This window comes from Mustela erminea, chromosome X, assembly GCF_009829155.1.
Source record: "Mustela erminea isolate mMusErm1 chromosome X, mMusErm1.Pri, whole genome shotgun sequence".
NCBI classification, from domain to species: Eukaryota; Metazoa; Chordata; class Mammalia; order Carnivora; family Mustelidae; genus Mustela; species Mustela erminea.
In genome coordinates this window covers 82,238,091-82,261,460 of record NC_045635.1, presented here as the reverse complement: position 1 = coordinate 82,261,460, position 23,370 = coordinate 82,238,091, and the positions used below count along the sequence as shown (strand labels likewise).

The window sequence follows — 23,370 nt, the reverse complement described above, 5'->3', positions numbered from 1 at the left end:
ATGGAATCTGGTGTTATATTTCCATGTTTTCGTTTGTTTTCAGAACATCACCTAAAACCTGCAGGTGTACCCAAGGTTTATGTCAGGATTCCAGATTAACAAACCGAGACAGTTCAGAATTTTTTTTCTGGATGTGCTTCCTTCCTGCTCTGTTTGTTTCCTTGGTATCTTCTCAGCGCAAGGAAAGCCGGCAGTTGCACTTTGCTCCGGCTGCAACACTCTCTTTCCTCATGCTTGGTTTCTGTGCTGCTGTTTGAGATCTACACCTGTAGTGCTTCTGGAGCAATGACAAGCAGGGCATGAGGCTGGAGCACAAAGAAAATAAAGCAGGAAATGAACAAGATAGCATAGCAGTGTGGTGAGGAAAATGAACCTCGACTCCTAAAGCATACAGATTGCTTTCCTTTTCCACCCAGATTGTTCTGGGGGTTTTGCCACACCTGGTATCATGCTTTGTCTATAACAAGGGCTGGTACGTGTTTCTTGAATGAATGGATGAACGAAGTTGAAGAAAATCTCAGCATTTTTTCCAACGAGAGCGAGCACTAAAGTTCCCTGTGAACAGCAATTTCTGGGGCTCCTGGGTGGCTCTGGCATTAAGCGTCTGCCTTTGGCTCAGGTCATGGCCCCAGGTTCTGGGATCCAGCCCCACACTGGGCTCCCCGCTCAGCCGAGAATCTGCTTCTCTCTCTCCCACTCCCCTTGCTTGTGTTCCCTCTCTCACTATCTCTCTCTGTCAAATAAATAAATAAAATCTTTAAAAAAAAACCCAGCAATTTCTGACCTTTGATGTGCATTAGAATCACGTGGGAAGCTTGTTAAATGCAGTCTTTAGCTCCATCCCTAGAGAATCTCCAGTTTTCATAGGTTCCCAAGGCGATTGTGATGAGGGAGGAGATCCGGGAACCACTGAAGAATCATCCTTATATTCTCTAAATATAGTTACAATACTCTTTACTTTTACTTCCTTCTCATTATTACTCTTAGATGGCATTCCTTGGGTATGTGGTGTCATCTACTAGGAAGATATGACCTGTTTCCTTTCAGATTATTCTAGCTTTTGGAAAGATTTCCAATATTTTAAAGGATAAATACAGGCCAGAATTAGAATAAGGATTATTCATGAAGCATTTTGTGTATAACTCTTATGTTCAGAGTCTTGCTCTGGGTGTTTTCAAACAAATCTATCGCTTTGTTGGCCACCAGCATGGTCATAGAAACATTTGCATTTACAATACCATTGCAAATGGGTACCCCTAATTTATTGTCCCACAAAAGTTGGTTTACAAGTTTTTCATTTCCCAAGAGGTACACAGGTAATAAAACAAGTGAAATCAGCATTTTTTTTATGCCTAAGATAAATGTTATTTGTTTTGGGTGAGTAGCCATTTACCAGGCTGTTTCACAATTTGCAACATCTTGCTCACTGGGTCTTAAACTTTCCCCAAATCCATTGATTAAGTCACTAAATGTCCTTACAAGACTAGAGTAAGTGGTACTTAGTTCATCACATAGACAAACTGATCTTTAAGTGGGTTAACTATTCCAGGGTTTGTAGGAGGAGAGTTAGATCTCTTACTTTCTTTTTTTTTTTTTTTTTTAAGAGAATACGTAGCTATCACTTTGGGAGTCTTTTAAAAAAATTTTACTAAGTTTTTAATTTCAATCCCAGTATAATTAACATACAGTGTTATATTAGTTTCAAGTGTACAATAAAGTGATTCAGCAATACTATACACTACTCAGTGCTCATCGTTAAGTGTACTCTTAATCCCCATCACCTATTTCACCCATCCCCCCCACCTCCTTTCTGGTAACTGTCAGATTGTTCTCTGTAGCTAAGAGTCTTTTTCTTGGCTCGCTTCTCTCTCCCTCTCTCTCTTTCTTTGTTTTGTTTTTTTAAATTCCACATGTGAGTGAAATCGTATGGTGTTCAACTTTCTCTGACTGACCAGTTTCGCTTAGCATTATACTCTCTAGCTCCATCCATGTTGTTGAAGGTGGCAGGATTTCATTCTTTTCGTGGCTGAATAATGTTCCCTCATATATATACCACCTCTTCTTCTTTTTTTCCATTTTATTTTATTTTATTTCTTTTTAGTGTTCCAAAATTCATTGTTTATGCACCACACTATACCACCTCTTTTTTATCCATTCAACTACTGATGGATTGTTAGGCTGCTTCCAGAACTTGGCTATAATAAATAATGCTGCAATAAACATAGGGGTACATATAGCCTTTCAAATTAGTGTTTTTGTATTTTGGGGGTAAATATGCAGGATTGGGATTACTGGATGGTAGGTTTGTTGTATTTTTAATTTTTTAAGGAAACGCCATATTATTTTCCACAGTGGCTGCACCAGTTTGCATTTCTACCAGCAGTGCATGAGGGTTCCTTTTTCTCCACATTCTAAGTAACACTTGTTATTTCTTGTGTTTCTGATTTTAGCCAAGAATACCTTTTACACTTATACTACCAGTTCCAAGTAGCCAATCCTTCACTATTTTATTATGTCTCTCATTTCTACCTAAAAAACAAAATCTCTGAGATAGTTTGTAATATTCGGATGTATAAAAATGGATGATCAAACTTTAAAAAAGCAGATCTAAACCAATTGGGTGAACATAAATAGTGATCCTTGACATTCAAATCACAGCAATTAATATTATATTTATTGTGAGGGTTTTGAGAAGCCAAGACAAAATGGTAAGTACACCATAGTTCTCATTTTTCAATAACAGAAGGACACACATTTGACAGAATTTCTTTTCCTGTTCCTGAAATCTAGAAGCAATTAACATAGTGAACAGTGTCTGACTATAGTTTATGGAAGATAGAGAAACATTATTTAACTACAGATTTCCTGTATCAATCCTAGAAAAACACCACAGACATAATATTTAATTATAACTCAATGAAGACATTACCATATGGCGTAATGATCATATTAAACAATAACCATTTTTTGAGCTTTTGTATTTACCCAGTACTTCATGTAGGGTATCTTGCTGAGTCCTCAAAATGGCCTTGCAAAGAAGGTTTTAGCAAATGCATTTTACAGACAAGGAAACTGAGGCTCAAAGACATTAGCTATCAGGCCCAAGGTCCAATCAATGAGGTGGCACAGTATGGATTGTCACTTGTTCTAATGACAGCACTCTTTCCACCATAGTCTGGAAATCCAGCATGCCGCAGGAATAGAGTTTTAAAGAACCTAAAGCAGTGGTTTTCAACCGAGGATGATTTGGCGATATATGGAGACCTTTTGGGTTATAATTTCTGGGAGAAGCACTACTAGCATCTAATGAATAGAGGCCGGGGATGCTGCTGTACATTCTACAATGTGCGGGATGGTCTCTGACAACAACAAATTATGTAGCCCAAAATGTCAATAGTGCCAAGGTTGAGAAGCCTTGGTCTAAGGGATGGCAAATTGCATTGTTCTCATATTCCTCTTTAACATATGTCTCAAGCCTATTTTGGCAACTGCTGAAATGCACTCAATTCAGGGTTGATGTCTCTGGCTTAGAGCAACAATTTTGTGTTGTAGATTGAAGAAATTTTCATGTGCTCCAGGTACCAGAAATGCAGGTCAAAAAATTAATTTTGTTTTCAAAGTATACAAACCAGGTATGTCATTTCCTTTCTTCTGAAATTCAGGAGTCCATGTGGGAAGGACCAAATACTATTTTTTCTAAAAGACAAACTTTGAATCTGTTCAAGCTCTGGCATTAGTTTTACAGGACACCACCACATCTGTGCTGTAAAGCTAGAAATGGCTACACACTCTAAAGCCTGCATTTCCAATTGGTCTTCTTGACCATAAAAGAATTTTAAGATGATTGGTTTTTTAATAGAACTACATGCTGGTGGGTCCACAGGGCTGAGGAGCTGCATGACATAATTTGGAGGAGCTGAGTGAGTTGGCTTATTGAACGATTTTAGTTTTAATACAGGTGATGCTCAGTGATCCTTTCTGAAAATAATTAGCAAACAGGTCAATGCTTTACTCTCTCCTGCTCTTCATTTTCTTATAATTATGGCTTTCCAGTTAGTGCCCTTTTGATCCTTTCTTTTTCATATTCAGAGCAGCAAGAATTCTACATCTAGGTTGGTCATATGTTAAAAATCTGCAGTGATTCTTATTGACCAATGTGGTGAGTGACAGTGTTTCTACTGTGTCCATGGCATAGCTCTTCATCATGTGTACTGAATGTTCTTACCGAGGACTCAAAGAGCCAGGCCTGTGGATGTGCAAGGTTGAGCACATCAAACAAGTTTGCACTATTCTCTCCACAGGCTCCCTTTTCACAGGTATTGTAGGTCCGTTGGGACGTGTCCTAATACACAAGCATGACTCTCCGTTGTTGAGACAACACATTTTCTTGAGTCTGTCTTTGCTGCTTCCTCACTGATTGGGGAATGGATTCATCATTCACTAGGTATTTCAGATTCATAATTTATGGATTATGTTGCACATCTGTTGCATACTGTTGCACATCTGTGGATTCTGTCAGGACATACAACGTATTAGAAATAGCAGGTGGGGCCTCTATGGATGTACCTTAGGTATTATCCTCTATTTTTTTTTCAAGGTTCTTGGATTGTATGTTTAGGGCATTGTATGGTGGATTGACTTAATAAATAAAAAAAAAAAAATTGGCCCATAAACTCCTCAGCTGCAAGTTTTCATATTCTTAGCATAACTGCACCCACAGTTTTATTAGAACTCACTCTCTTGTTCTCACTTTTGTCTTACTGTGCATGCATTGAGGCTTCTCTTCTCAGTTCCTTCCTCTCCTTGTTTTCTTTGAAACTGTCTCTCTGACTTTCTCAGTTAAAACTGACCTGAGTTCTCTGATCCCGATAATCCTTTCTATTTTAATTGCATTACCTCAATTTCTTCCACTTCAATTGCAGGGGATTAGTAGACATCTTTGGAAAAGCAGTATACATAGTGGTTAAGGGTCCAGGCTCTGGAGCCAGACTGCTTGGGTTTGGTCTTAGATCTGTTGCATTTTTATCAGCTGTATGACCTTGGGTGAGTTACGTAACTTCTGTGTGCTTCTGTTTTTCTCATCTGTAAGTGGGAATATTTGTGGTACCTTTCTATTACATAGTTGTGGTGATTAAAAAAAGTTAATTCATGTCAAGCACTTAGAATAGTGCCTTATGTATAGTAATTGCTCAGTAAACATTAGCTATTATTTTACTTTAATTATATAAGAAGAGGGAAAACCTTATGAAATGGTGATATTATTTGCAGGTTGTTGTTTCAGATTTTACCTTCTTCCACCGTGCCTGTAGTAATGTTGAAGATAATGGAATGAAAGTATTAGCTACATCAACATCCAATAGTGGGAACCTCTCTGCAGCATTAAGTTCCATTATCTTTATTTTTTTTTAGATTTATTTACTTATTTACTTACTTGAGAGAGAGGCAGAGGGATAGGGAGAGAGAGAATCCCAAGCAAATTCCCTACTGAGCACGGAGCCTGATGTGATGCGGGGCTCGATTTCACAACCCGTAAGATCATGACCTGAGCCGAAATCACAAGTTGGACAGTCAATCAACTGAACCACCCAGATGTCCCAAGTTCCATTATCTCTAAACAGAAATTCCTCTTCTTTCTACTCTTTTGGGCAATCTAGTCACTGTTGACCTCACCAGAGAGCTGACATCATCCTGGCTCTGAAAGATTTTAAAAATTAGATGATCACAGTTGTTAATTCTCATTCTTTCTTCAACCCAGCAGCTCTACCTTCAAGGACTTAGAAGGCAACAGCCTGAAGGATAGTGGTCATGAAGAGAGCGACCAGACTGACAGTGAGCATGATGTCCAGCGGAGCCTGTATTGTGATACTGCTGTCAACGACGTGCTGAACACCAGCGTGACCTCCATGGGATCTCAGATGCCTGACCATGGTAAGAGCTGGTTGGATGTAAGTCACAGCCATAGATCACAGAGAACCCAGAATGTTTGTAGGTACACTATACTGCTTTTCTGTAATGAGTGTGTGGTCAAGGCGGGCACTGTGCTCATGCTGAAGAGCATCTAGAGTTGTGAGATGTCCTGACACCAGACCAGATTCTTCTTTATCCTCCCTAGTGGATCTAGCCTAGTGGATCCCCTAGGTTTGTATAATGTTCAGGCATTTTAAAAGCTGACTACATGTACATATTGCATACATTCTCTCCAATAATAACTGCACTGAGCACATAGAAAATGAACAGATGCCTTCTCACCAGGAGTAAATGCCTCTTTCTGCTTTAGTACATGAAATTTAACTGATCAGTCGAGTTGTGCAGAACATAGCACTAATGAGACCAAAGGGGTGGGTTTTATTTCCGTATTAAACTAGTTAACTTTACTCAGAGAGAGACTCTGTTCTCTGACCACAGATTGTATGCCCTTTACTGAAGAGAGAAAGTACCAAACTTCCAATTTTGTCTGTGGGGCTGCTATGCCAAATCCCTCTAGCCTCCATACACATGCCTGCCATTGATCATAGGAGAGACCGGTGTAAGAAAACATGGCTGACTCCAAGCAACATTCTGGGCATATGAAAAACACCTCAAAACAAAGCTCAGGACTGGCTTTCTCATATATGAAGACGAGTCTGTTTTTGTGAATGCAGCCACACATGCTTTAGCAAGAGGAGCTATTTAAAACCATGCTGGGCATAAACCAGGGTATAAAAACATTAGCAGAGTTCTGCTAAGGCAGAGTGTTCAGATGGACTTGGGCACAAATGTCATTTTCAATGTTTTATTGATGCAAACATGCTGGGAAAACAGCCTGTCTTTTTCAATTAAGAACTATGAATTCAGCTCGGTGTTTAGGCTCAGTGAAGCTTCAGAATGCGTGGCTATGTCTTGAGAGAAGCTAGACGCAAGCTCAGCTGGAAGCCCCACTGCTAAAAGACTTAAAGAGGAGAAAACAAAATACGGTGATTATGTGCTGGTCTTCAGCTGTTTCATTTCACTGTAAACATCATTAAATGCTTTTGTTTTGGTCTTATAAATGAATCCAAAGGGGGAAAAATTGCACAATTCAAAAAAGGAAATGTTTTTCATGGAAAAAAGTTTGTCGTTGTAGATTCTGTTAAACGGCCCCAAATCCATCCCCTCCCCAGATGGCTCAAGTGTCAAAGTCTATAATATATAGAGGTCATTACTAATTGTGCATTGCTTTCTTCCCTAACTGGCAAGTGGTGACATCCATGGAGATAATATACTTTCTGGGCAACCTTACTAAGACTAAAGATGAGAAAACTGGACATTTATATAACTGAAACAGAGACTCTTTAATTCTCAGAGGATTAGTAGTGGGTCACAGGGTACAGACCGGTATGTATCACTTACTAGCCTTGTATCTCAAAAAAGTGCTTTTTCATTTATATCAGAAAGGGTTTTAATTAGATGTTTTTAAAAATGAAGTGAATCCAGGAAAGGAAATGGTCATAATTGATTCTCACTTTATGCCTGGCTAGAATAGCTCTGTTTTAATTTTTGTCGCATTTTTCTAGAAAACAGTATCAGTGGACTATGCTTAATTTTTCTGAGGGAGTGTTTCTTACAAATGGGATGTGTTGTGTGTGTGTGTGTGTGTGTGTGTGTATATATATATATATATATATATACACATATACATATATACATATATCATGTAGATTGTATAATAATGAGAGTTTTCTAAAGTAAACATGTGGCATTATTCCAAGACTCTCCTACATAGAAGGTGATGATTACACACATGCATGTACACACAGACACTTTTTGCTGTTCCATTTTTGCAACACTTTCATATTTTTTTCTCAGTATTCAGTTTGCACATATATATCTTAATTTTTTTTCCATCATTCCAGCAGTGGCTAAATCTTAAGCCAACCCTTGAGTTTGCTTTCTTTCACTTTCGTTTGGCTGAGTCATTAACCTTTGGGTACAGACGGAATTCAAGTCATGCTTACATCTCAGGCTCTACCTTATGAGTTCCCAGTACTTATGAGGTTTTGGTAATAGTATTTAACTGTTATATCCCAAATAAGCTCTAGGCTGGGCACGTAAATTGTGTCACCTCAGTTATTGCTACCTCAAACAACAGCAACAATTTCAATAATTAACATTTTATAGGATTTTACTATCTCAAACTAGGATTCACATAGTACTTCTCATTTTATCCTGAGGCAGAGTAGTTGAAAGACAATCACTGAGCCAATTAACCACATAGACCTGATCTCGTAACCATTCTAACAAGAATAGTTCTAGGTATATTAATTCCAGGGCAATATGGTACTGTTTCTTCTGGGGACTACCAATTTGGAAAGGTCACGAGGGAAAATGGAATCTTCTCTGGACTCAGACCTGCACTGAAAGTCTCAAAGAGTCTTTGAGGGGGAGAAAGATAGTCCCTGGTGTCTTTGGTTCATTGATGCTGTGATGGGCATCTCAAACCCAAGTGCCCTTCTTTTGGCTTACCTTGGATTTCATGTCTGTAGATTTCTGTGTTTTCTAACTTGGATATTAGCACAGCATTTTTCTTTGCATGTATAGAGACCCATGATTGATAAGGAATATTAGGATTTTCAAAATAGAGATAATTTTATGCATCTGTTAATTTTTTCCTTGAGCAGGAATGGGTTGTTCAGTGAGCTAATATTACTGTGTTGCCAGCATTGAGGAAAAGGTATAAATTATATTTGCTCCCCACTTTCCCAGACACCTGGGTCCTGTGCTTCTAAACACTGCCGAAGTTTCTTTGGGTTTTGTTCTCCTAACTGCTACAGCAGAAGAATGCTTAGTGTGAATGTTAAAGGTACTTCATGACTTTCAGAGTAAAGTCCCAAATCCCTTAATTTTCAGCAGCCCATCTTTGAGAACAGTCCTCTAGGGATGGAACCCAGAATCAGGTATATTCCACCAAAGAAGAACAATGTCTGGAAGGCTTTTGCACCCAAAGGGCAAAGCCAGGGGTTTAGCCACTTGTGTCTGGATTGTGTTTTGACTGCACCAACCTCACAGTAATGAGCTGGGTCAGGGTGGAGGTAAGAAGGAACGACAGGAATCTGCTTTCCAGATTATTATCAATCCTAGTATCACTCAACTTGCCTAAGTCTAGGTCACTTGGTTAATGAACTGGTTGAGCTGAATTTCCTTGTTGCCAGGTGATTGAATTACACATTCATTTATCATTTGAGTGCCCTTGAATTAATATGTCTCAGCTTGTCCCCAGTAATTCAGCTCTTATTGTCATGGCTTCCCAGAAAAGAAGGTGATGGAGAATTCTTTATCCTGCACTTTCTATTTACATATAGCACTTTTTGGAATGTTATCTCTCTGTAGCTCTCAGAGTGCCTTGAGAACAAGGAAGTGTTGTCATTCAGCATATTTTACTGCCTGATTTGTTCTTGAGGTGATTTGGTGCTGAGCTTAAATCCTTTAACCAATGCCTTTTCTTCCCGAATTTGCCTTATTTGGTAAAATTACCAACTTCTGGCAAGGCCAAGAATTTTGCCTAATGCGACTGCAGCAGACAGTCTCCAAGAAGAGTAACTGACCATTAGAGAGGTAGAGGTGCCTGAGATTCATGGTTTTTTTTGCATAGTTAGGGGTATCACTGGGTTTGAATCTCTTCCTCTCAGTTATTTCTGGGTTGAGTAGTGCTGGGGTTAATAGCTTCCTTCTCTTCCATGCGTCTTTGCATGACCATTTGTCATGACTTGGATATACCATTATGTTTACTTAAATATGTAGTCCTTTTGGGAATCATGTCCTAGAACTATACATTCTAGTCCCAAGCTCAACTAATTTGTTTCAAATCATACTCATTGTTTCTTACTTTATGATTTTAAATATTGATTATAAATTCATCAACTGAAAAGATGACTCTAATTGCACTAATGTGGATCTAGTTTGGAGTTCACGACAACACTGAATTGGTTTGCCTCCCATGCTAATTGATACTACATGGAAACAACATACAGAAACTCAAAATAACAGCTATTTGCTTTTGTATACAAATACATCCAAACACGATGTAATGATTGCTTTATTTCTGGAAATACAAATCCTTTTGGATTTTACTAAACTTGTTTATTTGGTAGTTTATGACCTGAATATCATTTAACACGTTTGTTGTGTAAAACATGGATCTAAAGAACTTGATCTGTGCCTAATACAACTGCTATTACAAATTAACCATGAAAATATTCTGTAGGTTTCACGCTATGCATATTCTGGTTTCAATCACAGGTATATTAAGATGTTTCCACTTCCAACAGTCTATCAGCAATGTGTAATTTTATTTCCTCTAGACTTTTAATGAAATTGTGATTTAGTGACTGAACATCCTTTGCTTATCCTCTTACCTATCCCCCTGACTCACCTATCATCTCACTAAATTTCCAAACACTCATTTCAATTAGTCTCTTGGCAAAACAGGGTGTTCTCAATGGAGAATATTTTGTGACATTGCAAAGCAGTGTGCTGCTGGTCTCCAGAAATGGTAGCATGGACCAGATGTTCATAGAGGAATCGAAAATTCCATTTTATCAGAATAGCATTTGCTGTCAAAAACTTTTATCTTTACTTCAACAAAGAGGTTGATTAGATCCCCCTGGACCTGAATTAGCATCTTTGAAGCTAGATATACTGTTTTGCAATTCATGTGGTTCGTTATCCCCTGGTTGCTCACATAGAATCTTTTAAAAATGTCTTCAGCCTCATGCATATATATACACGGTGAAATGTTTAATTACTTGAACAATGGAATGTATATGCATATAGCAAATCTATGTATGTGATGTTCAGCTGTTTTCATCTATCTCAGGTATACAGTATTCTAATGCCAGGTAGGAACAATCCATGAGTAGATATGTATCTTTCACCTGTTCATTCAAACAATAATTTTGAGTGCTCACTGTGTGCCTGTCTCTGGGAATTGAATGTGTCAGTTACTGTTATTATTGACTGTGAAAGTTCTCATCTCTTTAGCTTTGCTTATCATCTGGGGTTTACTGAATTGACCAAGGTCAGCTCAATGATGAAATGAATAACTCTTTATGATTTTAGAAATCATTATAAGAATAGAGCCTGGTACTATTAAAAACCTTATTAACGTTGTGTCAACAAGGTGAAAGAAACAATAAAAGAAGACTTATAATCAAGATCTTATTTTTAATAAGAATATCATGGAAGACTCTTCCTTGATGCCCTAATTTGAACAATGTCACAGAAGTAATCATTTTGTTTTTAAACCTATCAGCTCTGAGGCCGAACTTCTTGCTTACTTTTAGTTAATTTCATTATAATACGATAGGTTTAATCTCTGACATGTCCAGTTACCTTGTTGGTTTAGAGGCACTCAGTGGTACTCAATGCTCGGTCTTCCTTTTCCTCTGATGTCCAGGAACTTTTATCCAGTCTCAGTCTCAGCAGTGGCTGGGCAGGTGGGAATACAGGGACAGGTGGGTGATTTGTTTATTTCAACTACATTGCTGCACCAGATAATTGGACTCCTTTCAAAGCGTTATTTACATTTTACTGGCAAGACAGTTGCTGGAATAAAAAGTTGTCCTTAACTAATGGAAACATCCATGCTGTTAGCAGTTGTTTGCTACCATTATTTTGGCATGGGCCTTTTGGTCAGAGAATTCTTTTAGGACAGTTGTCTTCATCTGCTTTGAAATAGAAACACCATGCCCCCCACTTTTAAAAGAAAAATAAGATGTTTTCCTGATCCACTTGGAGCTTTTAGTTGTCTCATATTCGATGTCTATTTTAAAAATTGATTTTAATTACCTGTGGAAACGGATTCATTATTCATCAAGAAAATAGATGTCAGGGGCTTTCTTGACTAGTTGACACTAAGAATTTCTATATTTTTAAGCACTTAGAAAGCACTGGAGGATGGAAATTATATAAAGGGAGCACCCTGGATAATTAAGAATTTTATTCTCTAGGAGTTTATGAACCAGTAGCACAAATAGTCTGGTATGGAATAGACCGCATAGAATCAGTGAAGAAATTAATCAAGATTATTTGAACTGGAAAGCAAAATACATTTCAAAGGACGCTGATGTAATGGAATCCCCTTGGTAGAATAGTGGAAGGCAGGCCCTGATATAGTAAGCTAAATAAAATTAGACTGTATTTGGGTGATTTGCTAGGTGAAGGTTTGCCAATTGCTTTATGATAAAGCAAGTTCCATAGGCCATGATAATTAGGGACACTGTCAATAGGATAACAGATGAGAAGCAAATCAAGTTGTTTTATAGGGCTAGATCATATGGGTTGCTTTGCATACTCAAAAAAGTCCATTGAAATGTCAAGATCCTCATCTTTTTTGGGTCTTTCTATTTAACGACATTTCTGTCCTATTATAAGGTGGTTAAGAACCAAAAACTCCATCAGGATGGGAAAACATAAATCTAAATTTGTCATTTACATATTTATGAAGTTGTTTTTCTGTTTGTTTTCCCTGAACCCCTTTATTATAAAATAAATATAGGGAATTGAGTCTAGTCATAATTTAAAAAGCAATTTCAAGAATACCAAAATCATTTGTCATTCCTTTACTGTATGGGCAAAATACTCGTGAGATGGTTTTCCTCTTTTATGGATACTTTTTGTCATCCAGAGTCATGTCTTAGCCTCAGGTATTTTTGGTCTCTGTCTTTACCAGATGGGTGATTGCCTGTTTACTTTGGGCCAAGGAAAGGCAATTTCACACATCTACTTTAGAATTGTGGCTTTTTGACAAGCAAGTCTTTTCAATTTCTTTTCCTCCATGGCTTATCCCCAGAAAATCCCCAAACGTGGAAAAATCAATGAGATCCAGACTGGAAAATGTTTGAGCTGGCCCTTAGAGCCATCATTAAAGTTGTTTTTTTAGAGACTTACACACAGCTCAAGGTGGGCAGACAAAGCCGATTCTTTTGCAACTGGGCAGAATGCAGTCCCATGAACCAGTTATTCTGCCATGCAGGGAGAATGCAAACCAGTTATCTATCGCTGGGCCAAAGAGATGATCAGTGAGATAAGAGTCTCTAGAATTGTTTTGGAGCAAACCCTTTGGGGTTGGACACTTGTGTGCAAGTGACAAAGCTAGGAGGGTGTTGTGGGATTTTAGGTTTTGTGGTGAACCTTGAACTTCTTCACTCAAAAATATGCAGGTCTAAGAATTATCATTGGAGGAATTTGTGAGATGGTGTGTCACAGAAATAATTTGAAAGGCACGGACTCCAGAAGTGGCCAAAGGAGTTTATCAGAAAACAAGCTCTTTGTGGCTGAATTTATTAAAAGTTTTGTCTCATCGAGGTAGCCTCATGAGAGACATTTGTCTTGTGAGGAATCCTGGTAATCAGAAATAATAGTTCTACTTCATTATTCTTTGCAATAGTATAGACAACAAACTTGCAGGCTGTTAAATCTGAGATAATAGATACCATTTTATCATGTTAGTTCTTTTATTTATTTATTTTTATTTATTTGAGAGAGAGAGAGAGTGTGCATGTGTGTGGAGGGAGGGGCAGAGGAAAAGAGCAGAGAGAATTTCAAGCAGGCTTCCCACTGACCAGATAGCCAGATGCTGGCTTGATGCAGGGCTCCATGCAAGGCTAGATCTCACAACCCTGAGATCATAACCAGAACCAAAATCAAGAGTCAGTTGCTTAACTTACTAAGCAGGCTCAGGTGCCCCCTAAGTTAGTTCTTTTAAACCTTAGTAATAGCCACTTTAACGGCAAATGAGGCACTTCAGGTTCCTGTTTTAGTTTAACAAAAAGATTTTCAGTTTGGTGTAAGTTAGAACCTTAAACATACATTCATTCATCTTCTCCTATCCCAGTTAGCTAAGGCTTAGGTTCTTTCTAATTCATGGTCTAGTGCCTAGTGATGCAGGAGTGCCACTGTAACCTGCTTTAAATAAAAGCATAACTTGTTACCTTGCCCTTTTAAATAGATATCTGTAAACAAACACTGCTGTAATCACCTGGAGAAATTTGGTAGCCTTAGTTGATTCCAGCAAGGCAGCTTTCCAGCCATGAGTTTGCAACTTTAAAGCCAGTGCCAGAGATATGTTTTCCAATTTGTATGAGGCAGCTTTCTTCACTTCTAAGTTCATATAGACTCTCCTTTCTATCCTTAGCTTGGAGAATAATAGATTTTTGACTACTTGCTTTCTTTCCTCCTCTTGGAGTTTCCAACCTGTGTGAATAATAGGATATTCCCCCTTTTAATACATGGATAAGTGGGAAAAGAGGAATAGTATAGGTTCCAAGATATTTAGACTGGTCACACTGTTCCAAGGCATCAACATCTGCTGTTTTTAATCATTAAAGAGGCTGTCAGTTGTTCTGAGCATCCAAAAGAACGGTTTTGATTTTAATTTAATTTAAAAATCAGCTTATTGAAGAAGAAATGCCTTCAGCACGTAAGAGTCAGCTTGCCCACTGTTGATAAACCACAGCAAGTCAGATGCAGAAGTTGACCCACCATTCATATGCAAATATATACCATTTTAAAACTTGGGGAACTATTATTTTTATCACTAACTAGAAAATCTAGTCCTTTTATTATTTTTTTAGTTTTTAATTCCAGTTAGTTAACATATGGTACTATGCTAAGTTTCAGGTTCAGCAGTTCCATACATGACCCTGTACTCATCAGGATGGAGCACTCCTTAATTCCTATCTCCTATTTAACCCATTCCCCCACCCACCTCCCCTCTGCTAATGATTAGATTGTTCTCTGTAATTATAATTCTGGCTCTTTCTTTGACTCTCCCTCTCCCATTATTTTCCTTTGTTTATTTCTTCAATTCCACATATGAGTGAAATCATACAGTATTTGTCTTTCTCTGACTTACTTCGCCTAGCCGAATACTCTCCTGATCCATCCATATGGCAAGATTTCATTCTTTTTTATGGCTGAATAATAATCCCGTGTGTGTGTATACTACCTCTTCTTTATCTATTCACCAATCAGCGGACACTTGGGCTGCTTCTGTATCTTAGCTAATGCTACTATAAACATAGGGGTGCAGGTATCCCATTGAATTAGAATTTTTGTATTCTTTGGGTAAATAACCAATAGTGCAATTGCTGGAACATCAGGTGGTTTTGTTTTTGACTTTTTGAGGAACCTCAATACTGTTTTCCAGAGTGGCTGCACCAGTTTGCATTCCCACCAATAGTAGTGCAAGAGGGTCCCATTCTCTCCACCCTTGCCAACACTTGTTGTTTCTTGTGTTTTTTATTTGAGTCATTCTGACATGTGTGATGTGATATTGCATTTAGTTTTGATTTGCATTTCCCTGATGATAAGTGATGCTGAGCATCTTTTCATGTGTCTCTTGGCAATCTGGATGTCTTCTTCGGAGAACTGTCTGTACATATCTTCTGCCATTTTTAATTGGGTTGTTTTTGGGCTGTTGAGATTTTGTAAGTTTGAGAGACCGAGAGAGAGAGAGAGAGAGCAAGCACATGGGCAGGGGCAGAGGAAGAGGGAGGGAGAATCTTAAGCAGACTTTGGCTGAACATGGAACCCAACATGGGGCTTGATCTCACCTTGAGACCTGAGCAGAAACCAAGAGTCTGATGCAGAACAAACTGCACCACCCAGGTGCCCCTCATATTTAGGTCTTTAATCCATTTTGAATTTATTTCTGTGTATGGTATAAGACAATGGTCCAGTTTTCCTAACACCATTTGTTGAGGAGGCTGGCATTTTCCCACTGGATATTCTTTCCTTCCTTTTTGAAGATCAATTGACCATATAATTGTGGCATTATTTCTGGATTTTTTATTTTTTTAATTTAAATTCAATTAACCAACATACAGTATGTCCTTAGTTTCAGATGTAGAGTTCAGTAAATCATCATTTGCATATAATACCCAGTGCTTATCACATCATGTGTCCTCCTTAATGCCCATCACTCAGTTACCCCATCCCTTCACCTATCTCCCCTCCAGCACCCCTCAGTTTGTTTCCTATAGTTAAGACTCTTCTAGATTTTCTGTTCTCTTCTATTGATCTATGTGTCTGTTTTGTGCCAATACCATACTGTTTTGATTACTGCGGCTTAGTAATAAAACTTATGGTCTGAAATTATGATGTCTCCAGCCTTGTTCTTCATTTTGAAGATTGCTTTTACTATGCAGGGTCTTTTGTAGTTCCACACAAATTTTGGGATTGTTTGTTCCAGTTCTGTGAAAAATGCTCTTGGTGTTTTTGGCAGGGATTACAGTAACCATGTAGATTGCTTTAGGCAGTATAGACATTTTAACAATATTTATTCTTCCAGTCCATGAGCATGGAATGTCTTTCCATATCTTTGTGTCTCCTTCAGTTTCTTTCATTAGTGTCTAATTTTCAGAGTATAGGTCTTTCATCTCTTTGGTTAGGTTTATTCCTTAGGTGTCTTATTATTTTGGTGCAATTGTAAATGGGATTGTTTTAATTTCTCTTTCTACTGCTTCATTATTGGTATATAGAAATGCTATAGATTTCTGTACATTGATTTTGTATCCTATGACTTTGCTGAATTTGTTTATCAGTTCTAGCAGTTTTTGGTGGTCTTTGGGTTTTCTATATATAATAGCATGTCCTCTGAAAATAGTGAAAATTTTACTTCTTCATTGCTGATTCAGGTGCCTTTTATTATTATTATTATTATTATTAGTTGTTGTTGTTGTTGTCTGAGTGCTGTGGCATAGGACTTCCAGTACTTTGTTGAATAAAAGTAGTGAGAGTGGATACTTGTTGTTCTTATTCCTAGGAGAAAAACTCTTGTTTTTTTCCCCATTAAGGATGATGTTAGCTGTGACTTTTTAAGATAAGGCCTTTAATATGTTATGGTGTGTTCCTTCTAAACCTCTTTTGTTGAGGGTTTTTATCATGAATGGATGTTTTACTTTGTCAAATGCTTTTTCTGCATATATTGAAATGATCATATGGTTCTTATTCTTCCTCTTATTTATGTGATGTATGACTTTGATTTGTGAATATCGAACCACCCTTGCATCCCAGGAATAAATCCCATTTGATCATGGTGTATGATTTTTTTAATGTATTGTTGAATTCAGTTTGCTCATATTTTATTGAGGATTTTTGCATCTATGTTCATCAGTGATATTGATCTGTATTTCTCCTTTTTCAGTGGTATCTTAATCTGGTTTTGGTATCAGAGTAATGCTGGCTTCCTAGAATGAATTTGGAAGTTTTCCTGCCTTTTCTATTTTTTCAAATTTGGTTGAGAAGAATAGGTATTAACTCTTCTTTAAATGTTTGGTAGAATTCACCTGTGAAGCCATCTGGTCCTGGACTTTTGTTTGTTGGGAGATTTTTGATTACTGACTCAGTATCTTTGCTGGTTATCTGTCTTTTCAATTTTTAAAATTTCCTTCTGTTTCAGTTTTGGTAGTTTATATCTTTCTAGGAATTTGTCCATTTCTTCTTGTTTTCCAATCTGCTGACATATTGTTTATCATAATATTCTCTTATGATTGTATTTCTGTGGTGTTGGTTGTTAGTTCTCTCTTACTTGTGATTTTGTTTGGGTCCTTTTGCTTTTTTTCTGTATAGGTTTATCAATTTTATTTATGTTTTCAAAGATCCATCTCCTGGTTTCATTGATCCATTCTATTGTTTGTTTAGATTCTTTTTAAAATATTTATTTATTTATTTTTGAGAGAGAGAGAGAGAGAGAGAGAGAGTGGATGGAGGAGCAGAGGGAAAGGGAGAGGGGAGAGAATCTCAAGCAGACTTCCTGCTGACCACGGAGCCCAATGCTGGGCTCGAGCTTATGACCCTGAGATCATGACCTGAGCTGAAATCAAGAATTGGATGCTTAACCAACTGAGCCATACAGGCATCCCATGTTTTTATTTTTGTTTTGTTTTGTTTTTTAGATTCTATATCATTTATTTCTGCTCTAAACTTTATTATTTCTTTCCTTCTGCTTGTTTTAGGTTTTATTTGTTCTTCTTTTCCTAGATACTTTAAGTGCAAGGTTAGGTTGTTTATTTGAAATTTTTCTTGAGTTAGGCCTGTATTGCTATAAACTTCCCCCTTAGAACTGTTTTTCTTAGAACTGCATCCCAGAGGTTTTGGACTATTGTGTTTTCATTTTTGTTTCCATGAACTTTTTAATTTCTTCTTTGATTTCCTGTTTGACCCATTCATTTTTTAGTAGCATGTTGTTTGGTTAAACAACCATGTATTTGTGGTCTTTACAGATTTTTTTTCTTGTGTTGACTTGTAGTTTCATAGCATCGTGGTCAGAAAATATGTACTACCATGATTTCAATTTTCTTGAATTTGTTGAGGTTTGTTTTGTGGGCTAATATGTAATCTTTTTTAAAGACTATTGCATGTTCAGTGCACTTGAAAAGATTGTGTATTCTGCTGTTTTAAGATGCAGTGTTCTGAATATATAAGTTAAACGCATGCATTCCTGTGTGTCATTCAAAGCCATTGTTTCCTGTTGATATTCTGTTTAGATGATCTGTCCATTGATTTTGGTGGGGTGTTAAAGTCCCCTAGTATTATTGTGTTATTATCAGTTAGCTTTTTTTTATGTTTGTTATTAACTGTTTTATGTATTTAAATGTTCCTAAGTTGGGTGCATAAATATTTACAATTGTTATATCTCCCTGTTGGATTGTTCCCTTTGTTATTATGTTGTTTTCTTTGGGTCTTGTTACAGTCTTTGTTTAAAGTCTATTTTGTTAGTTAGAAGTTTTGCTACTCCAGCTTTCATTTCACCTGCATTTGCATGTTAAATGTTTCTCTATCCCATCACTGTTAATCTGCAGATGTCTTTAGATGTAAAATAGATCTCTTTCAAAGCATGAGAGACTGTGGACTCTGAGAAACATACTGAGGGTTTTAGAGGGGAGAGGCATAGGGGGATGGGTGAGCCTGGTGGTAGGTATTATGGAGGGCACTTATTGCATGGAGCAATGGGTGTGGTACATAAACAATGAATCTTGGAACACTGAAAAAAAAATAAAGTAGTATTTAATGGAGTAATACTTGGGTATAAAAAAATAAAAAATAAAATGGGTCTCTTGTAGGCAGCATATAGAGTCTTTTTTTTAATCCATTCTGATATCCTGTGTCTTTTTTTCTTTCTCCAGATTTTTATTTAAATTTGGTTAACATAGAATGTAGTATTAGTTGCAGATGTAGAATTTAGTGATTCATTAGTTACATACAATACCCTATGTGCATCACAACAAATGCCCTGCTTAATCGCCATCACCTATTTAACCCATCCCCATGCTCCCCTCCTCTCCAGTAACCCTCAGTTCATTCTCCGTAGTTAAGAGTCTATTTCTTGGTTTGCCTCTCTCCCCTGCCCCACATGTTCATTTGTTTTGTTTCTTAATTTCACATATGAGTGAATTGATATGGTGTCTGTCTTTCTCTGACTGGCTTGTTTTGCTAGTGTAATACTTTCTAGCTCCTTTTATGTTGTTGCAAATGGCAAGATTTCATTCTTTTTTATGGGTAATAGTCCACTGTCTTCTGCATGGAGCATTTAGTCCATTTACATTCAAAGTAGTCATTGATATGTATTTATTGCTATCTTATTATTTGTTTTGTCATTGTTTTTGAAGATTTTCTCTGATTCTTTCATGTTTTGCTGATTTTATTTAGTGATATATTTGGATTTTTTTCTCTTTATTCTTTGCATGTATATTACTGGTTTTGATATATGGCTACCATGAGGTATATAACCTCTTATATAGCAATCTTTATTAAGTTTATGGTCATTTAAGTTTGAACCCATTCTCGTCTCCCACATTTTCTCCCACATTTTAGGTGTATGTTATTATATTTTTTAACCTTTGTTGTGAGTTCCTTGACAGGTTTTTTGCAGGATTATTCATTTTCACTGTGTGTTGGTTACTTGTGTACTGTCACTTTTGGTCTCTTCTTTCCATTCAACATGGCCCTTTAAAAGGTTTCTTGCAGAGTTGGTTTAGTGGCCATGAACTCCTTTAGTTTTTGTGTCTGGGAAAGTGTTTAATTCTCCTTCTTTTCTGAATGATAGTCTTGTCAGATAGGATATTTTTGGCTGAAGATTTTTCCCATTCAGCTCTTTGAATAAATCATGACAGTCCCTTCTGGCTTATAAAATTTCTATTGAAAAATATCCTGCTAGCTTTATGGGTTATCCCTTTTAAGTTAGTGACTTTTTTTGTCTTGCTGCTTTTAGGATTTTTTCTTTATCACTCTATTTTGGAAATTTAATTACATTATGTCCTTGTGTCACTCTTATTGACTTTGATGTTTGTCCTCTGTGTCTCTTGAATCAGGATATCTGTTTCCTTCCCCAGATTAGGAAAGTTTTTGGTTATTTCTTCAAATAAATTTTCTGTCCCCCTTCCTCTCTCTTCTTCCTTTGGGACTTCTATAATATGAATGTTATTATATTTGATGGAGTCATAGATTTCTCTAAGTGTGTTCCTGTTTTGCATAATTCTTTTTCCTTTCTTTTGTTCAGCTTGATTACTTTCCATTACTCTGTCTTCTAGGTCACTAATTCATTCCTCTGCTTCTTCCATCCTGCTGGTCATTCCATCAAGTGTCTTTCTCCTTTCATTTATTATACCCTTTATCTCTACTATGTTATTTGTTATCTCTGTGTTAAGTGCCTTAATCATGTCTTCCAGTCTTCTGAAGTCCAGTGAGTATCCTTATTGTCACTGATTTAAATTCTCTATCAAAAATATTACTTATATCTGTTTCACATAGATCTCTGGCTGTGGCCTTGTCCTCTTCTTTCATTTGGGATAAATATCTCTGTCTCCTCATTTTCTCTGCCTCTCTCTATTTCTCTGTGTTAAGAAAGTCAGCTGGGTCTTCTCTTAAAAATAGTGATTTTATGAAGAAGAGGTCCTGGAATGCTTGCAGTGTGGTATCCGTTTTTCACCAGAACATGGTACTTCAGGAGAGTGTCTTATGTGTGTTGATTATGCCCTGCTGTTGTGTCTGAGTCACTTTTCATTTCTGTGCAGCTACCTGCACTGACTCTCTGTCTGCTGTGGTGTGGGCTTGCTCTCTGTGGTGTTAGTGGGACCCAAGCAGGCTAGCTCTGATGGGGCGTGCCTGCCAGGGAACTTGGGAGCAGGGTGGTGGTGTTAGAAAAATGTGCCCTGGGCCAGTAGTTCTATGCCAGATCCTCTGAAGTGTTCTGGTTGCTGGGGGCAACCAGCCAGGGGTATGAGGCTAGGTGCAGCGTGCAACACTGGCTGGGGGCATGCTGCTGGGTGCAGTGTGGTGGTTTGTCCTGGTGCAGTGGCTGGGGGTGGGTGTGTGGAGCATGGCTGCAGCTGTACACCTGGTGACTGTGCCCAAAGTGTGAAGCATGGGACGCTTGACTTGGAATGGTGCAAGATAGCACCTATGGACACCTCACTGGGAGTGGCATGAGGCAGCTGCTGGGGATATGTGACTGGGTGAGATACACAAGGGTGTCTTGGGTATAAGAGCTAAGTGTGGCACTGTGGATGTGTATGGTATTTGGTGGCAGCTGTGCACCAGGCAGCTGGTGGGGTGCCTGCTCAACTTTCACAAAATTTGCCCTGAGCCCAGGGCTGAGGCCAGAAGGATTGGAGTGGGCAAGTCCTCAGGAGAACTTGTGCATGTGGCACACTGCTAGATGGTTAGTTAGAAAGTGTCTGTGTAGTCCTGCCTCTGGCATGTGTCTCTATGCTTATGCTCTGGAGTGGGGAGGAAAATGACTCCTGCTAGCTCCCTTGTGTCCAAAGTCCCCCAAGATGTTAAGAAATCAGAATGAACAGATCTGTCTCTTGTTGCCCTGGTGTTGTGTAAACTGAAGTTTTTGTGTTGCCCCTCTATGCTGCTCAGGCTGCTCTTTCTTTAAGGGTGGTGACTGGCTATCACTGGTTCTCTGGGCTCCCCAGTGTTGAGTCGGCTGAGCTTTAAAGCTCCAGTTTAGAAGCCCCACTGGTTTTACAAGCTCATGTATTCCTATTCAGCCCCTCTGGTTTTTAAAGCTGTGTGTTATGGGGATTAGTCTTTGTGAACTCCCTGGTATAAGGGCGAGTTTCTAGGCTCTCTCTGAGCGTGCAGCTCTCCCCGTCCTGTGGGCAGCCTCTCTCTATCTGTCCTTACTAACCTTCCAGATGCAGCTTCTTCTCTATATTTAATTGTAGAGTTTGTTCTTCTGCCAGTGTTCAGATTGTGTCCAGTTTATTGACTTGGATGTGGATGATACTTGTTGAAAACATTGGATGGGGTGAGCTCAGTGTCCTCCTACTCCACCATCTTCCCAAACTCTCAAAATTTAGTCCTAATTCAAAGGGCCATTTTATTCCAGAGACATGCTACATATAAATATCTGTTCCTTTTTTTTTCTGGAAGAAAAACAGATGCACCAAAGGTTTAAAGATTTTATTAATGAAAAAATGCAAATCAATGACTAAGTCAAGAGTAAATACTAAAGTGCAAATTCTTTTGCTTGACTCACTGACTATCAAACTGCACATTTTAGAAGTTGAGTGATTATCTGTGAGTGACCCATGAAGTCTGGGTTTTCCTACACTGGAGAATTTTTGCTGAATGGCAAAATAAGCATTCAAAAGTACAGTGTCTATGCACAACATGGATTGTTAAGACCTGGAGCAAGAACTTTGTGCCAACGATCAATTTAGAAGATATCATTGTGCCTCTCAGAGCTTCACTAAACCCTTTAAGATTTATAATTGATGTGAACTGAAGTTGGAGGCAAAGACAAACTTCCTCCTTTGATTATAGAAAACATTATTTTACTGTTAGACCCAGTTAGCTGTAGGATAGGTGTATTGAATCACATTAGCCTTCTGCTAACATAGCAAGTGAGTGCTTCTTGAATTCAGATGATGATCAATCTATGCAACTAAAGAGTCTTCAAACACATTTTGCTGCTGGAGTTGGCACCAAGAAACCACCATTCCAAACTAACCATCTCTTAATAATCTTTTGGTGTTTCCTTTGTGATGCTAATTAGAGACCCATAAAAGTATCTGCTTTGGATCTTTGGTTTAAAATACAATTTTCAAAGAGATACAATCCACTTTAAGGCTTCCATTAGTATGGTGTTTCTCCTCATGAGGGAAAACGACTGATTTGGCATTGAAGTTTGTGTGATTAATCCATAGTGTTCCAGTAATTTAAATGCCAGAAAAAGTTGCTTCAGTAGTTGGTGTAATTTATTATGCTCTCCAGATTCCAGTGGTACTGAAGTGGGTGGCAGATGTTTCTATCAGCATTGTATGTCCACAGTCTGAAGGTACCCATTCCCAGCCTGTAGCCTTGCCTTCCAGACTGCTTATCTGCCTTTTGCTTTGGATTTAA

General features: G+C 38.0%; 1 protein-coding gene across 5 annotated transcripts in view; it reads left to right on the top strand.

Moving 5' to 3' along the window:
* The window catches only part of PCDH19 (protocadherin 19), a 122,519-nt gene that overhangs the window by 63,166 nt on the left and 35,983 nt on the right, over window positions 1-23,370 (top strand). For 4 of the 5 annotated variants that reach the window (XM_032330893.1, XM_032330896.1, XM_032330894.1 and 1 more), the window contains one exon: window positions 5,756-5,928. In XM_032330893.1, the coding sequence (XP_032186784.1) occupies window positions 5,756-5,928 (173 nt within the window). The remainder of the gene's footprint in view (window positions 1-5,755; window positions 5,929-23,370) is intronic. The other variant, XM_032330892.1, reaches the window with a different exon arrangement.